Here is a 14,553-nt window from a genome sequence, read left to right as displayed (position 1 = left end):
GATATTATAATACTTGATCCTTTTCAATTAAGGCACAACCTCCTGGTCATACAAGATATAACCATATAAATATTATACAGAAAAATTTAAAAAATATTACAACTGGAGCACATAATTATGCAACATGAGCCGCATAATTATGTCTCCAGTTTAGTCTTTCAATATTTGCTGATGTAAATTTAACTTAATTTGCCTAAAACTAAATTATATATATAATAATATATAGTATATATGAGAGAGAGAGCAAGAGAAGAGAGGAGTAGAGGAGAGCTCGAGAGAGAGAAGAGAGGAGAGAGAGAGAAAGAGGAGGAGAGAGATGAGATGAGGAGAGACGAGAGAGCAGAGAGAGAGGAGGAGAGAGCAGAGAGAGAGCAGAGAGAGCAGAGAGAGAGAGAGAGAGGAGAGAGAGAGGAGAGAGAGAGAAGGAGAGAGAGAGAGAGAGAGAGAGAGATGAGAGAGAGAGAGAGCAGAGAGGAGAGAGCAGAGCACAGAGATGAGAGAGAGAGAGAGAAGAGAGAGAGAGGAGAGAGGAGAGAGGAGGGCAGAAGAGAGAGTAGAGAGAGAGCGAGAAGAAGATGAGAGAGAGAGCAGAGAGAGAGAGAGAGAGAGAGAGAGAGAGAGAGAGAGAGAGAGAGAGAGAGAGAGAGAGAGAGAGAGAGGAGAGAGAGAGAGAGAGAGAGATGCAGAGAGAGAGGAGACTGAGAGAGAGAGAGAGAGAGAGAGAGAGAGCAGAGAGAGAGAGAGAGAGAGAGAGAGAGAGAGAGAGAGCAGAGAGAGAGAGTTGAGAGAGAGGAGGAGAGAGAGAGAGCAGGAGGAAGAGAGAGAGAGAGAGAGAGAGAGAGAGAGAGAGAGAGCGAGAGAGGAGAGCAGAGAGAGAGAGAGAGAGCAGTAGCAGCAATGGCGCCACCATGGGGTGGCTGGGGGGTGGATCTATATAATCTACCTCAGTCCCTATATGCACACTTGCTGTGTAAATGTAGCTTCGAGATAAGTCCGCATATAGCACCCTCTAATCGGATTGCTGTCCATAAACCGCTCCTACATAGAAATGTCAGAGCTGCCCTTTGCTATAGCTCTCGTTTACGTAGCCTTTCATTCCACAACAGAGTAGTGAAGGCGGAGTGCATGCCATGGCTACATATATAAGTAACGCTCCAACACACTTGCTACATTACACCGCCATGGCCTGGCATCGTGGTTTCATCATATTTCCTTGGTCCCGAGTTTTACAAAACATTTTTCGATAGGCTGTTCAGATAAGCTTCATCGATAGCTATTTAGATAGGCAGCGGAAAAACACGACCTTACTCTGTTTTTTTCTGCGTTGAAGGGAGGTGGTAAAATCCTCGATACTAGAGGAATTCGGAGGACCTTCTGATACTGGAGTCTTCTCCCCCTCCGTACAACACACGCTATACCTGACAATAAAAACCGCGATGGCCAAGGTTCAGGAGGTATGCCGGCATTAGATACCTACTTAGGCCGTAAACGGAATCGTAAACTAATAGCATAGAATAATTCCCTAATAATTATGTAGTAATATGCTATGAGCACATTATTTGCTAATAGAATTTAACTAGGTAACCTGATTTGGGGTGTTGGGTTCATTGCAGCTGTCGTGATGGGGGAATATTTTAACAACCGAAATTGAGAACAAAGCAAACACAATCATTCAATTTCTACGCCATTACCGGAAGCTACGATGAACCTAGCTCTAGTGCTATAGCCCGCTAACGCCCTGCAGCAGTTAATGAAAGCGGGCTATAGTACTAGCTAGAGCTACGATAAACCCAACAGGTTATGGGCCCAGCACGCTTCCACTGAACACTTTCATTCATGTCTACATTCCAGGTTTACATTCTCACTGCTTGTATTACAATGACCGAAATATTTGCACAAGGTCTCAAACAATTCAGGGGTTTTCAAACCTAGGTTTTTGCCTATATGCATAACACGTGCCTTGTCCCCACGCAGACTCGATCAACACCCGGATGTATTTAATCACGTAGACACAGTTATGTGATTCATAAGCTAGTCTATAACAATTTGAAGAAATTCTAGCAATAAAAACTCTGTAATACCTCTATCTCAGATTGACCTCATGGAGATAGAACTACCAAATGTTCACGCCTACAACGTGGATTACACAAAGTTTCCTGCGCTCAACTTCAAGGGATCAGTGAATGAGGTAGGGGCGGTTCACGTGCACGCTCACAGCTCATGTGTTACTGTATTAGCTGAAATATAACATTGGGGATCATTGAGAAAGTAGATCATTAAGTAGAGCTCGCTGTGGGAACAGCTAGAACTTTTCAGAATTCCACCTTCGAATATAAATACAAGTGCTACGGAACGACTTAAGTAGACTATATAGTGCTTAGAATAAACTGCTCGTTTTTTGATTTTCCTATTCCATCCATGCGTGACGTGAGCCGTATAGCTCAATATAACGTATTTTGCTATATATTCTGCATATAACTAAAAGCTAATTAATAATACCAGGAGTCTATCAATATTGATATAGACTCCTGATAATACGTTTATGCATTAATTAGCATACGCAATGTATTACATAATTATCATTACGTGATTAGCATTACATTATGTATTATTAGCTCTTGATATAACGAATAATGCGGGTTGTGTATTTTCAGGTATTCATGCCCGTTGATAAACCATCCGGCAACATCAAAGCCACTTTGGCAAGAGCAAAAAAGGCCAAGCTGTAATCCACCATTTTTGTAATCTTCGGATGGCACTTGTACTTTGTCCATAAAATTGACATCGAGGAAATATTATAGAGACGCAATACTTAATTTCAGTGGTGGGTATCATGATCAGTAGCTGGTAGTGCTTGCGTGATGACTGTGATAATTAACTATTGTTCAGGGGTGTGTACATTGGGGGGGGTCCAGGGGGTCCAGACACCCCCCCCTGCTCTCGCAAAAAAACGCATCTAAGGGGGTCTAATTTCAAAATTTTTGATGCGTGCTCGCAAGTTTGGGTTACGGTTAGACCCCCCTCCCTGGTACAAATCCTGTACATGCCCCTGCTTGTTCACGTATCTACAGTAATAATTAACACACCCGGATGCATGAGTTAACCACGTTCCCTGTGATATTGTTGCTAGGTCGATTATGCTATACCTGTCTGCACAAGAAATATGAGAACAACTTACATGCACAAAAAGTATGACTTGCACACTTATTTGCATTGTGGTCCTTTCTACATTACTGTTCATAATAATAACACTACCATTAGAACTTTGAACTATGGAAATATCCAATTTTTTAATTTTTACATAATATACATACACTGATTATTAAACCGAATGTTAAACAAATTCAACTGATGATTTGATATGATTCGATATTAACACGTGTACGCTGGTAAGATGTACACGTAAGGGATTACACAGAGGGATTACCAGTTGCATAATGCAACTTTGTGGTATCTGTTATAATGCTACAAAACAAATTTGTAGGTTACAAATAAAAATGTAGAGAGTTCTGTATAATACATACATATTCATTTATTCCTCTAAACATTCTCGGACACTCCGAAAAGAAGCCAGCACAAAATCATGCAAAAATGTATTTAAAGACGATTGTTTACTACATCGTTGGCGACACATTCCTGTATAATATAGGTGCCTCATTAGAACGATCGTGTCTTGCAGTCTTCTAGCTTTACCCTCTCAAGGGCCAATTAGGAGCAATATAACAGAAGGTCTGATACGATTACGCACTTTAAATGGCACAGTGCTGCGGTCCCCACACTCGGATTAACCCCAGGCTGTTCCTAGCACACTAATGCCTATAACTATCAGACAATTGCAGTAGAGGGTATTCTTGCATTCTGTCAGCATTTCAACATATCCATAAAATATTATATAAGTACATCAAGTAATATGTTACAAGGTCGCACACCTATTGACATCATTTAAAAAATAATAGGTCTGCCATCAGTTTTACAGATGTATTCATAAGTATGCAACAAAATTCCATAAACCATGTGGGCAAAACTGTTTTTTTTTTAAATCGGGTCTATCACAACTGCACATTCCAAGCGACACGTAAATAAATCTTTACTAGAACTGTTCCTACGCTACACGAGCACGTAAATTCCGTGCGCATAACCAGACCATAGTGTCAACAGGAAGTAATCATTGCACCCGGGGGGATATACCACTTCCTCTCGTCCTACTTCTTACAACTCACAAGATCTTAATTCCATCTCTGTAGACATTTAAGAGTACATCTTATGAGTCTTGCAGCACGACTACGTGAGGGGATGACCAAATACTTTGCAGCATGCACTCACAGTCTCACAGATAATTATCCCACCATCATGCGCATGTGGCACGTAATTCTTACATTGCTTCACAAACACAGAATACCATTACGTGATGCAAACGAAAAACAATGCACACAGACACGCACCAGTCCACTGCCTTTCGCCATCAGTACTGAGCTGTAACCAACTTTCGCTGGTTTTAGGTAATTGCAGCCAGTTATAGTCCGTCATTAAAAATAAACTTGCAGATGCCCAACGATGGGTCCATACAGGGTTCACCCATATACGGTTTCATACAGGGTTTATCTAGGCATAGCTTAATACAATCTTCATCAGTTCATCTGGTGATGGCTCGATACAGACATCATACCAGGATGGCTCCACACAGTGTTCATGCGAATCCAGGCAGCTGATTGGTGGGCGTCATCAAACATCCGACGCTATACAGCATGCCGAACGCGAGATTCATCTTCGCGAGCCGCGTCGGCAGCCGTCGCAGGTCGCGACCCCTGTACTGCCGCTCCATGCGGAACGCTACAGGCAGCGTGAGCAGCGGCAGCAGCAGCCACGCCGCGCCGCAGTGCAGCGCCGCCACCGTCAGCATCATGTACGGCGCGAACAGCAGCAGCACGAAGAGCGCGTACGCCGCGGTCGCGCCGAGCAGGATCGGCAACGTGACGATGCCGGCGCGCGCGTCCGTCGCGGCGTCGCGCGCGTTGTTAGCGTGCAGAATCGCCTCCGTGTTGAGCGCGAGCGGGATCGCGTACGCGAGCGGCAGCAGCGACAGCCGGCCCGCCTGCGCGATGAACGCAAACAGCACGCAGACGGGTCCGAACGTGACGACGATGACGACGTCGCCGAGAGCGATGTACTTCAGGCCGAAGCCGCCCGTGTAAAGGAACGAGCTGGACAGCCCGCCGAAGTAGATCAGCGCAAGATGCTCCATGCGCGCGGGCGACAGCCAGTCGATCGCGACGAACCCGACGCAGCCGAGAAAGTACAGAAGTGCGCCAAAGTTGATCACCTCCTCGGTGGTGAGGATCGCGTCGACGAGGGTGCGGTCGTCCGCCCGCGCGCTGTCGATGCCGCGGTGGTAGTCGAAGAACGAGTTGACGAGGTTGCCCGCGCCGTGCACCGACAGCACGGTGAAGAGCGTCGCGATCAGCGCCCCCGCGTGGAACGCTGCCGCGTCGCCGCCGCCGGACTTGTACGCGAGCGCGGTGCCGAGGGCGACAGGCGCGAGAGACGCGCTGAACGACCACGGCCGCAGCGCCATCCAATAGGAGGCGAGGCGTGGGTGCGTTGGCCGCAGCGCGTCGTAGACGGCACTAGAGTGCAGGCGCCGCATTCGCCGCGACTCCGACGGTGTCGCCTCATTGCTAGGCTTGCCCGTCGCCGCGGCAACGTCGTCGTGCTCCGAGCTCGACTCCGACGCGTTGCTCGCCGCCGCGCTGTCGTCTGCCGCGGTTTCCGTGGTTACGTCGTCGTCGTCGTCGCGGCGGGCTTTGCGCACGTCTTTGGGAGAGAAGTTGAATCGTACCTCAGGTACTCGTAGCAGTCTGGTGCGGCGTGACTGTGCCATCGTAGCGACGCGGGGGGCGAGAGATCGCTGGTTACCTGCACGACATAATCACACATCTAACAACTATAGCTATAGCTATACGTCATAACATATATATATATATATAGCTACACATAGTTCTATACATCATAACATCAATAGCTAGACATAGTTCGTATTAGTTCTATATATAACACAGTAGTCCTATATATCCTAACCTATAATATAATTGAATAACCTAACATTATGGCTATATAGACCTATATCGCCTAACAGATTTAATAACATTTAACAGTCCTATATATCTGTCCAACATATATGACTATATATAGTCCTGTAATTAACCTTAAAAATAAATATAAAGACCTAACAAGTAAAATGGGAAGATGAATGACCTGATTTGTTACTGTTCAGCCTGCATCTATTGCTGGCTTCCTTCAGAACTCTGTGTTACGCTTGTGGCTCCACCTGTTGGTTCATTAGACGTTTCTAATTGATTTTTCTTCTGCTCAGCTTCCTTCGCAATGTTGTTATGGAGTTTAGTAAGTCTTCCCTGGTGATGTTCAGCCTGCATCTATTGCTGGCTTCCTTCAGAACTCTGTGTTACGCTTGTGGCTCCACCTGTTGGTTCATTAGACGTTTCTAATTGATTTTTCTTCTGCTCAGCTTCCTTCGCAATGTTGTTATGGAGTTTAGTAAGTCTTCCCTGGTGATGAAAAAAGAAGCCATGTAAAAAAAATTACTCGTTTTCTTTTCGTACAAGCACGCAGTAAAACTCGTGCAAAGACAGAACTTCATAAAAGGCAATTTACTGGGTTTACTGAACTGACTATTAAAATTAGTTTGATAATAAATTTATGTTTAAGTGACTAACACATAATACATGGAACAAACTACGATTCCTTAATGATATGTGTGCAATTGCCAAAAGGCAACAAGGCATTTCAAAGCAAAACCCATGGACACAGTTAATGCTACAAAATACACAGTGGGTGACTTTACCGTAAATTCTGACGATATACAACCTCATTATTATGCCTTGGAGACAAGTACCATATATACTCGCGTAATAACCGCAAATTTTGCCTCAGATTTCAACCCTGTATTTGCTCTGCGGTTTATAAGTGCGCCATACCGTGAGGGGAAATATACTAGGCGCAATACTTGGTTACCCGATTCAAATTGAGGTGCGGCTTATAGGCGCCCGCGGTTATTACGCGATCATATACGGTAAAGCAAGCCTTACAGCTTTCGTTGCTACAATGCACCGTTTCTGATATAAATCTTTCATGTGTAAATCTTTCATGTGTTCTCGTTATTTCTATGTGTCTACCTTGCACGCATTCCATACATTAAACCGTTAAAAATTCACCGGTAAAAGCCGACTGCCTTTCCGCTACCTGTCAGCAAATGCTACATACTACAGCAGGGAAAAAAATATTATTTATTTTTCGGGGGGGCTACTTTTTAAGCTCGCGTGGATAAAAATAGCACTCTAAAATTTGGTTTGCATTGAACTCTATGCAAATTTACGGGGGCTCGTTTTGCCATTTCCGGGGCTCTTTTTGGCATTTCGGGGGCTAAATCGCCCCGAGCCCCCGTGTATTTTTTTCACTGTACTACAGACAATCAATGAAAATGCCAGCAGATGGCGGTACCTGCACGTTCTGTAGAATGTTGTTGACGATAACCGCACGGCGCTTCGTGTTCGTCAGCTTCTTTACGTAGTTGTCGAGCTCCAGAGGGATGAAGCCCTGATCCTCAGACACGCGTCGCAACTCTACACAACGACACGACGAGAACGGACGTTACACATCGTTCCCACGGCGAACCGGTAAATTCCACGAAAACGCACGTTAGCAAACAGCCGAGTAGAGGCTACATGTGTGACTCACTGGTACCTGCTCCACTCCTGCTAGAGTACGATCAGAGTCGTAGAGAAAGTTGTACATTAGATGCCTGGACTCCTTCCAAGGTACGATGCTATTCTTCTAGGGCACAATTCTTTGCACATATATATGCATGCACTTTTCACAATGTATGATAATACTCTGTAGCGAATCACGGCTCTTCACATCTTCCGAAGGTTTATTTAGGAGTTAATTCTCCGAGAAGGAACAGAAGTGCTGGTCACAACGTGCATAGTTATTAGATGTATCGAGCAGAGTAAAACTCGCAGTTGCGAGGCAAATCATTGCTTGAACTGCACAGTAGGGGCTTATACCATTCATATTATGCGTAGGCGAAGCCTATCCCTCCTACGTAATACAATTACGCAATACTGTTGGCAGTCAGTACTATAGGAAAAGAAGCAGACAGGTGATCAAACACTGCACACCTACACAACGTCAGCGTTCTTGCGTTGAGCGAGACGATATTATGTCATCACAGCAAGGAAGCTAGCTTTTAATTTCCTACTAGACAGGAAGGAAGACTGCACATGCGACGACAACACGTGATTACGAATTCACATGGTGAACCACCGTCAAACAGATTTTTCTTGACGACGAGCGATTGGTTAGATTGTTATGCGACTTATACTGATATTCCATGCTTAATAGCATGAAGAAAACACATCGTAGAACGAACATGTGTAAGCATATACACTAACTCATGCATGCCTGCCTACGCAATCCCACAATGCATGTATATATATATATATATATATATACACACAACTATTTACCGAGAATACCAACCTTCTGCCAAGGTTGCAATCTGTACTCTAAGTTCTGCTTGGCTCTGCCTGAAAAAAAGAATCACAGTTTTATACGCGAATAAATCTCAGATATGAATAATGAAACAATCTGAGTTACAAAATATTAACAAGATTATTAGTCAACAATTTTTGTACCCTATTTATGCTTCTATACAACAGATAGATTTATTTGATATAAAATATGTCTTGCAGAGAAAATCTGCTTGAAAGATTATTGCAAATCTCTACTATTTGTATGAGCCAGTGTATATTCAATAATATTTATCTAGTTTCATTCAATTACAATACAATTCATTCTATTTGGTATATATAGCTTGCAGAAAATTAGGTTTTCTATATAAAACTTTATATTAATGAATGAACAGTTTCAAACACATTATTTCTTACTTAATAGACTCATGAATAATTTGTTTTGGTAACACTATGTAGTACAACCTCCATGTTTACAAACACACAGGGTGCGAAATTAACGGGAGTCAGGAGTCAAATACTCCCTGATTTACTGCCAGACTCCCTGATTTGACATATATGCAGGAGTCCGTGTGACTCCCTAAAAATTATGCCATACTAACTAGTTCGTTCAGGAGCACGGCCTCGTGGGATTACCGTACTTTTTCAGCTAATGTACAAAGAAAATTTGGCAGACGTGCAACCGCATGAATCTTAAAAATAAGCACATGTATGCGTTATTGTTAATATCTTTAATTTTGAACCTCAGACTGCAGACTCCCTCATTTTGCTGCGGACTCCCCTCTTTTAAGGGAAGGGTCCAGTCCGTTGGACTCCCGTGTTCAAAAGTTAATTTCTACCCCTGAACACATATTGCATCTTTCTTCAAATTTGTTTTTCAACGTGATAGTCACAATTATAAACAGTAAGGTAAGTCAAATATTGAGTTTTAAAAGTGTCCATATAACTGTGACAAAAAACAACCTATTGATTAGAATATACTCTATGCATTAATTGAACCCTGGCATGAGTTCCTCTGGTTTCATAACAATGGTAAAAGTAATTTTGATAACCAAAAACAAGTGGACCTACTAGCATTTATCTTTTCTTTCTCTGCAGTGAATACTTCACAGATTCAGTTATTACATTTATTAATTGTGAAATGGTGAGTGACGAAATGATAAATGATTACATCGTAAGATTTAGTGCTTCGCCTGTATAAATTACAAAGCGTAAATTTTTTTTTTTAGTTGCATAATAGCACAGGCAACTTGGAACGTCTCAATAAAAAAATAATGGAAATAAACACGAAATTCGACCAAAGTCTTAATGTTTCTCGTACTCTCTTTGCCTGTCACGCTTACGTTGCACACCGCTGTAAATCGATCAAATGCTTATCTGCAACACAGCAAACCAACAAGCAAAATAACAACCAGAAAAAAAATAACGACCCCGCCGCGCCCACGCTCGTGCCTGCGTGCACAAATCCAACGATGAATAAGAGAGTGATAAAGTGAAATAGAGAGGATGAATAACTCTCTTATCATGTTGTTGTGCACGCCAGCACAGCGGCGGCGGGCGTTCGGTGTACTTGTGTGTTGGAAAAAAAAAAAAAAAAAAAGAAAAAAAAAAAAAAAAAAGAAAAGAAAAAAGCGATAAGCCATTTGACTCGGCATTTACAGGTGATCATAGCGCGAAATAGGAGTAGAGAAACATTAAGACTTTGGTTACATTTCGTGTTTATTTACCATTATTTTTTTTATTGAGACGTTCCAAGTGCCTGTGCATAGTAGGCCTATGTTTACTCTTTCTATTTTTCCCTTTTTTCGATCCTTTTGTCTGCCTTGGTTTATCATTACATAATACGTAATTTGCACACAGGATGTGACATATTGCGACGGTATACGCGCACATGACACACAGCAGATAATCAATGTGTTGTGACCACTGTTCGAAATTGCGTCAACACATCCTCATAATGCTAACATTGCTGCATGGTGATCCCATTTATTCATTGCACGTTTCTATTTCACTGTAGTCTCGATGTATTGACTATATATTGATAAAATGAATAGCTCAAGCCTAGTTTAGCATCCCAGACTAGTTTAACACATATGAGAAAACATATTGCGGGGGTCCCAAACTATACTTGATCCAAAACTTGTACCTAGTTCAGTAGTTGTAGGCCTACTTCAGTTCAAGTACTTGTTGTAGTTGTACCGTACAACAGCATGCCCAACAACTTGAACTTCATCATGAAGTTCGTGGTAACATTATAAAAACAATAGCACGTAATAATTCTAGTAATACTGGCACAATACATTAATAATAATATTACCGACATGATACTGTCCACAGGCACTTGAAGCGTTTCAACTGTAAACACACGCCGCCGCCGCCATTGCGCGTACACTGACACATAAATATATAGCAGGTGAGAAAGCGCGATCAACCAAAAATTCCGCGGGGATCGACGCTCGCTGCATTTTCTCAACGATTTCCAACAGCAAATACACATCCAAAGCTTCGCATCTTGTTCTCCTTTCAAGAACAGTGTTCATTGTTAAATAAACATAATGTCTCTGTTCATAACTTGAGGCTGTGTCACGTCGAATACACAAAGACTGACGAAATTCTCGCGTTCGTTAGCCACTGCGCACGATGCGTAACGAGAACTTTCGCCCATGCGTTAAACGTGTCTACGTCACGAATTTCCTGAAAATTTATAGTTGAAAACTTATATTTTTTTTTTTGTAGATTTTTTTACATCAAAGTTACTAACGTTACTAAATATATCCTAAAAAGCTCTCCACCTGATATAAATGTTTTTACGTTGGTTAAATTGCAAAAATCTTTGATCGATTTGAATGTAGTGTTTTTACCTAGACTATTTACACAATACTGGCGTCCACTCGGTGCTCAGTGCTGCTGGTTGCGGTGGTGCGATGTCATGCTTGATTTGTGTATGGTGCACCAAAGTGGGGCCCACAACAGTTTTTCTTGTTTCTGATTTGTGTGGCTATATAAGAATATTACAATATAGGAAAATAAATAATTAGTTCACTGTGTATTCATGTTGCTGAAAATTATTATTAAAACTCGAACCGCTGCGAAATGTTGATGTTGGGTTTTTTAATTTTCTGCCAACAAAATGTTTGTGACAGTCCCCTTTCAGGATCGCATCAGAAGCTAGATAAACTAAGACGCATAAACAAGGGTGGGCAGAACAGTGCATCGGAAAGAAAACGAAAGAAAAAAAGCAGAAGAGATTATAGTGAGAAACTCGCCGGCTTAAGTTTACAAGGAATTTTCATGGGCTGCCGACAAATAATCTTTGCCAATGCCTCGTTTACCGATGTTCGCTATATCGGCTAGCTGCGTCTGGGGCCACAGCAGATATGTTTCGAATTCATGCGGATTGTTGTGAAACGAACGTTTGCTTACATCGAATGCCCACGGGCAAATTAGGGAGTTAAGGACAGGCTATATGAGATGAAAGTAAATAGAAACTCTAATTGTATTCTTCATACTTTTTATGTTGTCCATAATAACAGCACAAATATACTACCTTGCTTGGTGCTCTGAGAAGTTCGTGACGTAGACAGTTTAAGGCGGCGAATTTCGTTAACGATACGCGGTGCGGGCAGTTCGGCGCTTTCCACCTGCTACTAATATTATATATGTCAGTGTGCGCGGCAATGGCGGCGCAGTGTGTTTACAGTTTGAAACGCCTTCAAGTGCCTGTGATACTGGTCAGACACAAGTGCGTAGCTAGGATTTTTTCAGCGGAGGGCCTGGGGGGCCTTACATTTCGTGGGGGGGGGACAATATATAGACTTTTCTTTGTATTATACTGTTCTAACCGGCATTTGATTTTTAATTCTTTTTTTTTTATCAAGCATGAATTTCCAGTAGGGGGGCATGCACCTGCGGGGCACAGAAAATTTGGGAGGGGGCAGACGGTGCACGCGCCCAGGCCCCCGTAGGCTTACGCCCCTGGTCAGACATTCAGATAATCATAACATGATAATGTACCTAGTAATGTTATTCTATCTATACTATAGTCTATAGGCTATAGCCGGCCCATATATATGCAAAATTTTATTTTGGAATTCTAATCTATCTCTAACCTTGTGTCGCGCACTCTTTCATCGACTTCCTCAACAAGGGGTTTTAGTAGACCGAGAATTCCATCAGCTAGTGCATCGCGCGAAGAAATGTCTAGTAGCCTTTCTGAAATAGTGTCATTTGTGTAGGTAGAATCCGAATCACTCACAGGATGTTCAGCCATTGTCCATTACAAATTCAACCATACACGAGATGCCGCAGCGACTGACCGACCGGTGTTATGGCATGCTGCTGTTTTCGTACATCATACATGTATACCTTTGTCACACTTCTTACATAAATTTATTTATTTATTATAGAATCTTTTATTTTATTTATTTTTATTTTATTCCCAATATATTTAAGTACACAAATTTTAAATAAAAAAGCTTGGATTATTTTAATAGTAGACGTTATCGGCAATAGATGACGCTGCCAATTTTATCGATACTAGATGGGTTCTCCGTCTATGCTATAAATACTGACGCTAGGCTCTGGCAAAGTGTAGAGACACGGTACTAGTCTAAATTTACACCTGCAAAAAGTGCAAATCTCGTCTGTTTTCTTTTCACCGCACTTCACTGCATGTTGAACATAAAGAGACCGGAATGGACCGAAACGGACTTCAATTTGCATAGATATTCAGTAAATATCATGGAGGTTTTCATAGGTATTGCCATAGATATAATTATTTTCCAGCGGCCACACGACATCGTTGCAATGCTAAATTCTGGTTGAAATACACAGAGAGAGAGAGAGAGAGAGATCTAGCGAGAGAGAGAGCGAGAGCGTGAGAGAGAGAGAGATCTTCTTCTAGCGAGAGAGAGAGAGAGAGAGAGAGAGAGAGGAGATAGAGAGAGAGAGAGGAGAGAGAGAGAGATCTTTTAGCGCGCGCGAGAGAGAGATACACATTACACACACGCGCGCGCGCGCACCCCCGTTTAGGTCCATCTCGGTTCGTTGCGGTCTGTTCGGTCCGACTCCGTTGCGGTGTTTCTTATCCTGCTAAACGTTTCCGTGGTCGTGCTGAAAATGTAAGTAAGCAGTTTAGTCATTTATCATGAGAAATTCAATTAGCAACTGTTAAATTTCCCTAGCAGTGAGTTCGGTTGTGGTTTATTATGCAGTAACATGTATGAATAGATTGTAAATACAGTCGGTTACTACGGTACCCATTGCGGCAATGCCAGGCAGTGGCAGTGCCACACAGTCACACTGACAGTAGCTCCAAGAAACGGTATTGCTAGGGTTACAATACCCATGTATACCCATAGGGTTACAATACCTATGTATAGACTATAGACATTCCGTCGCACAGCCTGGTCGGGCTACACTGACAGCTAATTTTGTTATTTCATTATTTGTGCACAGCGGCGTGCGTGCTGCAGGATCAAGGATAGTTTAGGACCCCGCAAATATGTTTTCGCATAATTATGTGTAAACTAATCAGGGGTGCTAAACTTGGCTTGGGCCCGTGCGGTGTATTGCAGAGAAGCATTTGAACAGCCTTTACAGGAAATTATTGTTAAAATAATAGACGGAAGAGCGTAGAGAAACAGTCTTTGGTAGTGAATGCATTTTGTGTTTATTTACCAGCATTTTACTATTGAAACGTTTCAAGTGCCTGTGTAGTAGTCAGGGGCGTAAATCCGTACCGAGGAGTTGGGGGGATGATCGGCGATAGCCATCACATACTAGCACGAGCACAAGCCCACAATAATTTACGCACACGCGCGCGATCGCGCACGAACACACACACACACACACACACACACACACAAACGAACTAGACAGAGGGCACTCACGGAGAGTGCATACCTCCGCCAGCATGTAACATGTATGTGTTACGAGCTGGCTCGCCGCTCGCTGCTGGCTGCTGCTGACTGATTCGCCTGCTGCTGACTCGCCGCTCGCTGGTGGC

The 14,553-nt window shown here is 42.8% G+C and overlaps 3 protein-coding genes across 5 annotated transcripts in view; 1 reads left to right on the top strand and 2 right to left on the bottom strand.

Moving 5' to 3' along the window:
- LOC106810104 (uricase-like) overlaps nucleotides 1-3,348 on the top strand; it is a 13,890-nt gene extending 10,542 nt beyond the window's left edge. For all 3 annotated transcript variants that reach the window (XM_014813378.1, XM_014813379.1, XM_014813376.1), the window contains exons 6-8: nucleotides 1,331-1,454; nucleotides 2,093-2,188; nucleotides 2,655-3,348. In XM_014813378.1, the coding sequence (XP_014668864.1) occupies nucleotides 1,331-1,454; nucleotides 2,093-2,188; nucleotides 2,655-2,729 (295 nt within the window). In that variant the 3' untranslated portion in view covers nucleotides 2,730-3,348. The remainder of the gene's footprint in view (nucleotides 1-1,330; nucleotides 1,455-2,092; nucleotides 2,189-2,654) is intronic.
- Nucleotides 3,349-3,510: 162 nt separating this feature from the next.
- On the bottom strand, nucleotides 3,511-6,408 carry LOC106810103 (ubiA prenyltransferase domain-containing protein 1-like). Its single transcript, XM_014813375.1, has 2 exons — nucleotides 6,253-6,408; nucleotides 3,511-5,913 (listed from the first exon to the last, which is right to left on the bottom strand). Exon 2 carries the CDS (start codon nucleotides 5,876-5,878, stop codon nucleotides 4,688-4,690), a length of 1,191 nt encoding a protein of 396 aa, XP_014668861.1. The 5' UTR covers nucleotides 5,879-5,913; nucleotides 6,253-6,408; the 3' UTR covers nucleotides 3,511-4,687.
- LOC106810105 (SNARE-associated protein Snapin-like) lies at nucleotides 6,251-12,885 on the bottom strand. Its single transcript, XM_014813380.1, has 5 exons — nucleotides 12,656-12,885; nucleotides 8,557-8,603; nucleotides 7,516-7,637; nucleotides 6,426-6,563; nucleotides 6,251-6,272 (listed from the first exon to the last, which is right to left on the bottom strand). Exons 1-4 carry the CDS (start codon nucleotides 12,814-12,816, stop codon nucleotides 6,432-6,434), a joined length of 462 nt encoding a protein of 153 aa, XP_014668866.1. The 5' UTR covers nucleotides 12,817-12,885; the 3' UTR covers nucleotides 6,251-6,272; nucleotides 6,426-6,431.
- Nucleotides 12,886-14,553: the final 1,668 nt, after the last annotated feature.

The sequence above is a fragment of the Priapulus caudatus genome, unplaced genomic scaffold (assembly GCF_000485595.1).
Source record: "Priapulus caudatus unplaced genomic scaffold, Priapulus_caudatus-5.0.1 Scaffold410, whole genome shotgun sequence".
Lineage (NCBI taxonomy): Eukaryota > Metazoa > Priapulida > Priapulimorpha > Priapulimorphida > Priapulidae > Priapulus > Priapulus caudatus.
This window is presented reverse-complemented; position numbering and strand designations above follow the sequence as displayed.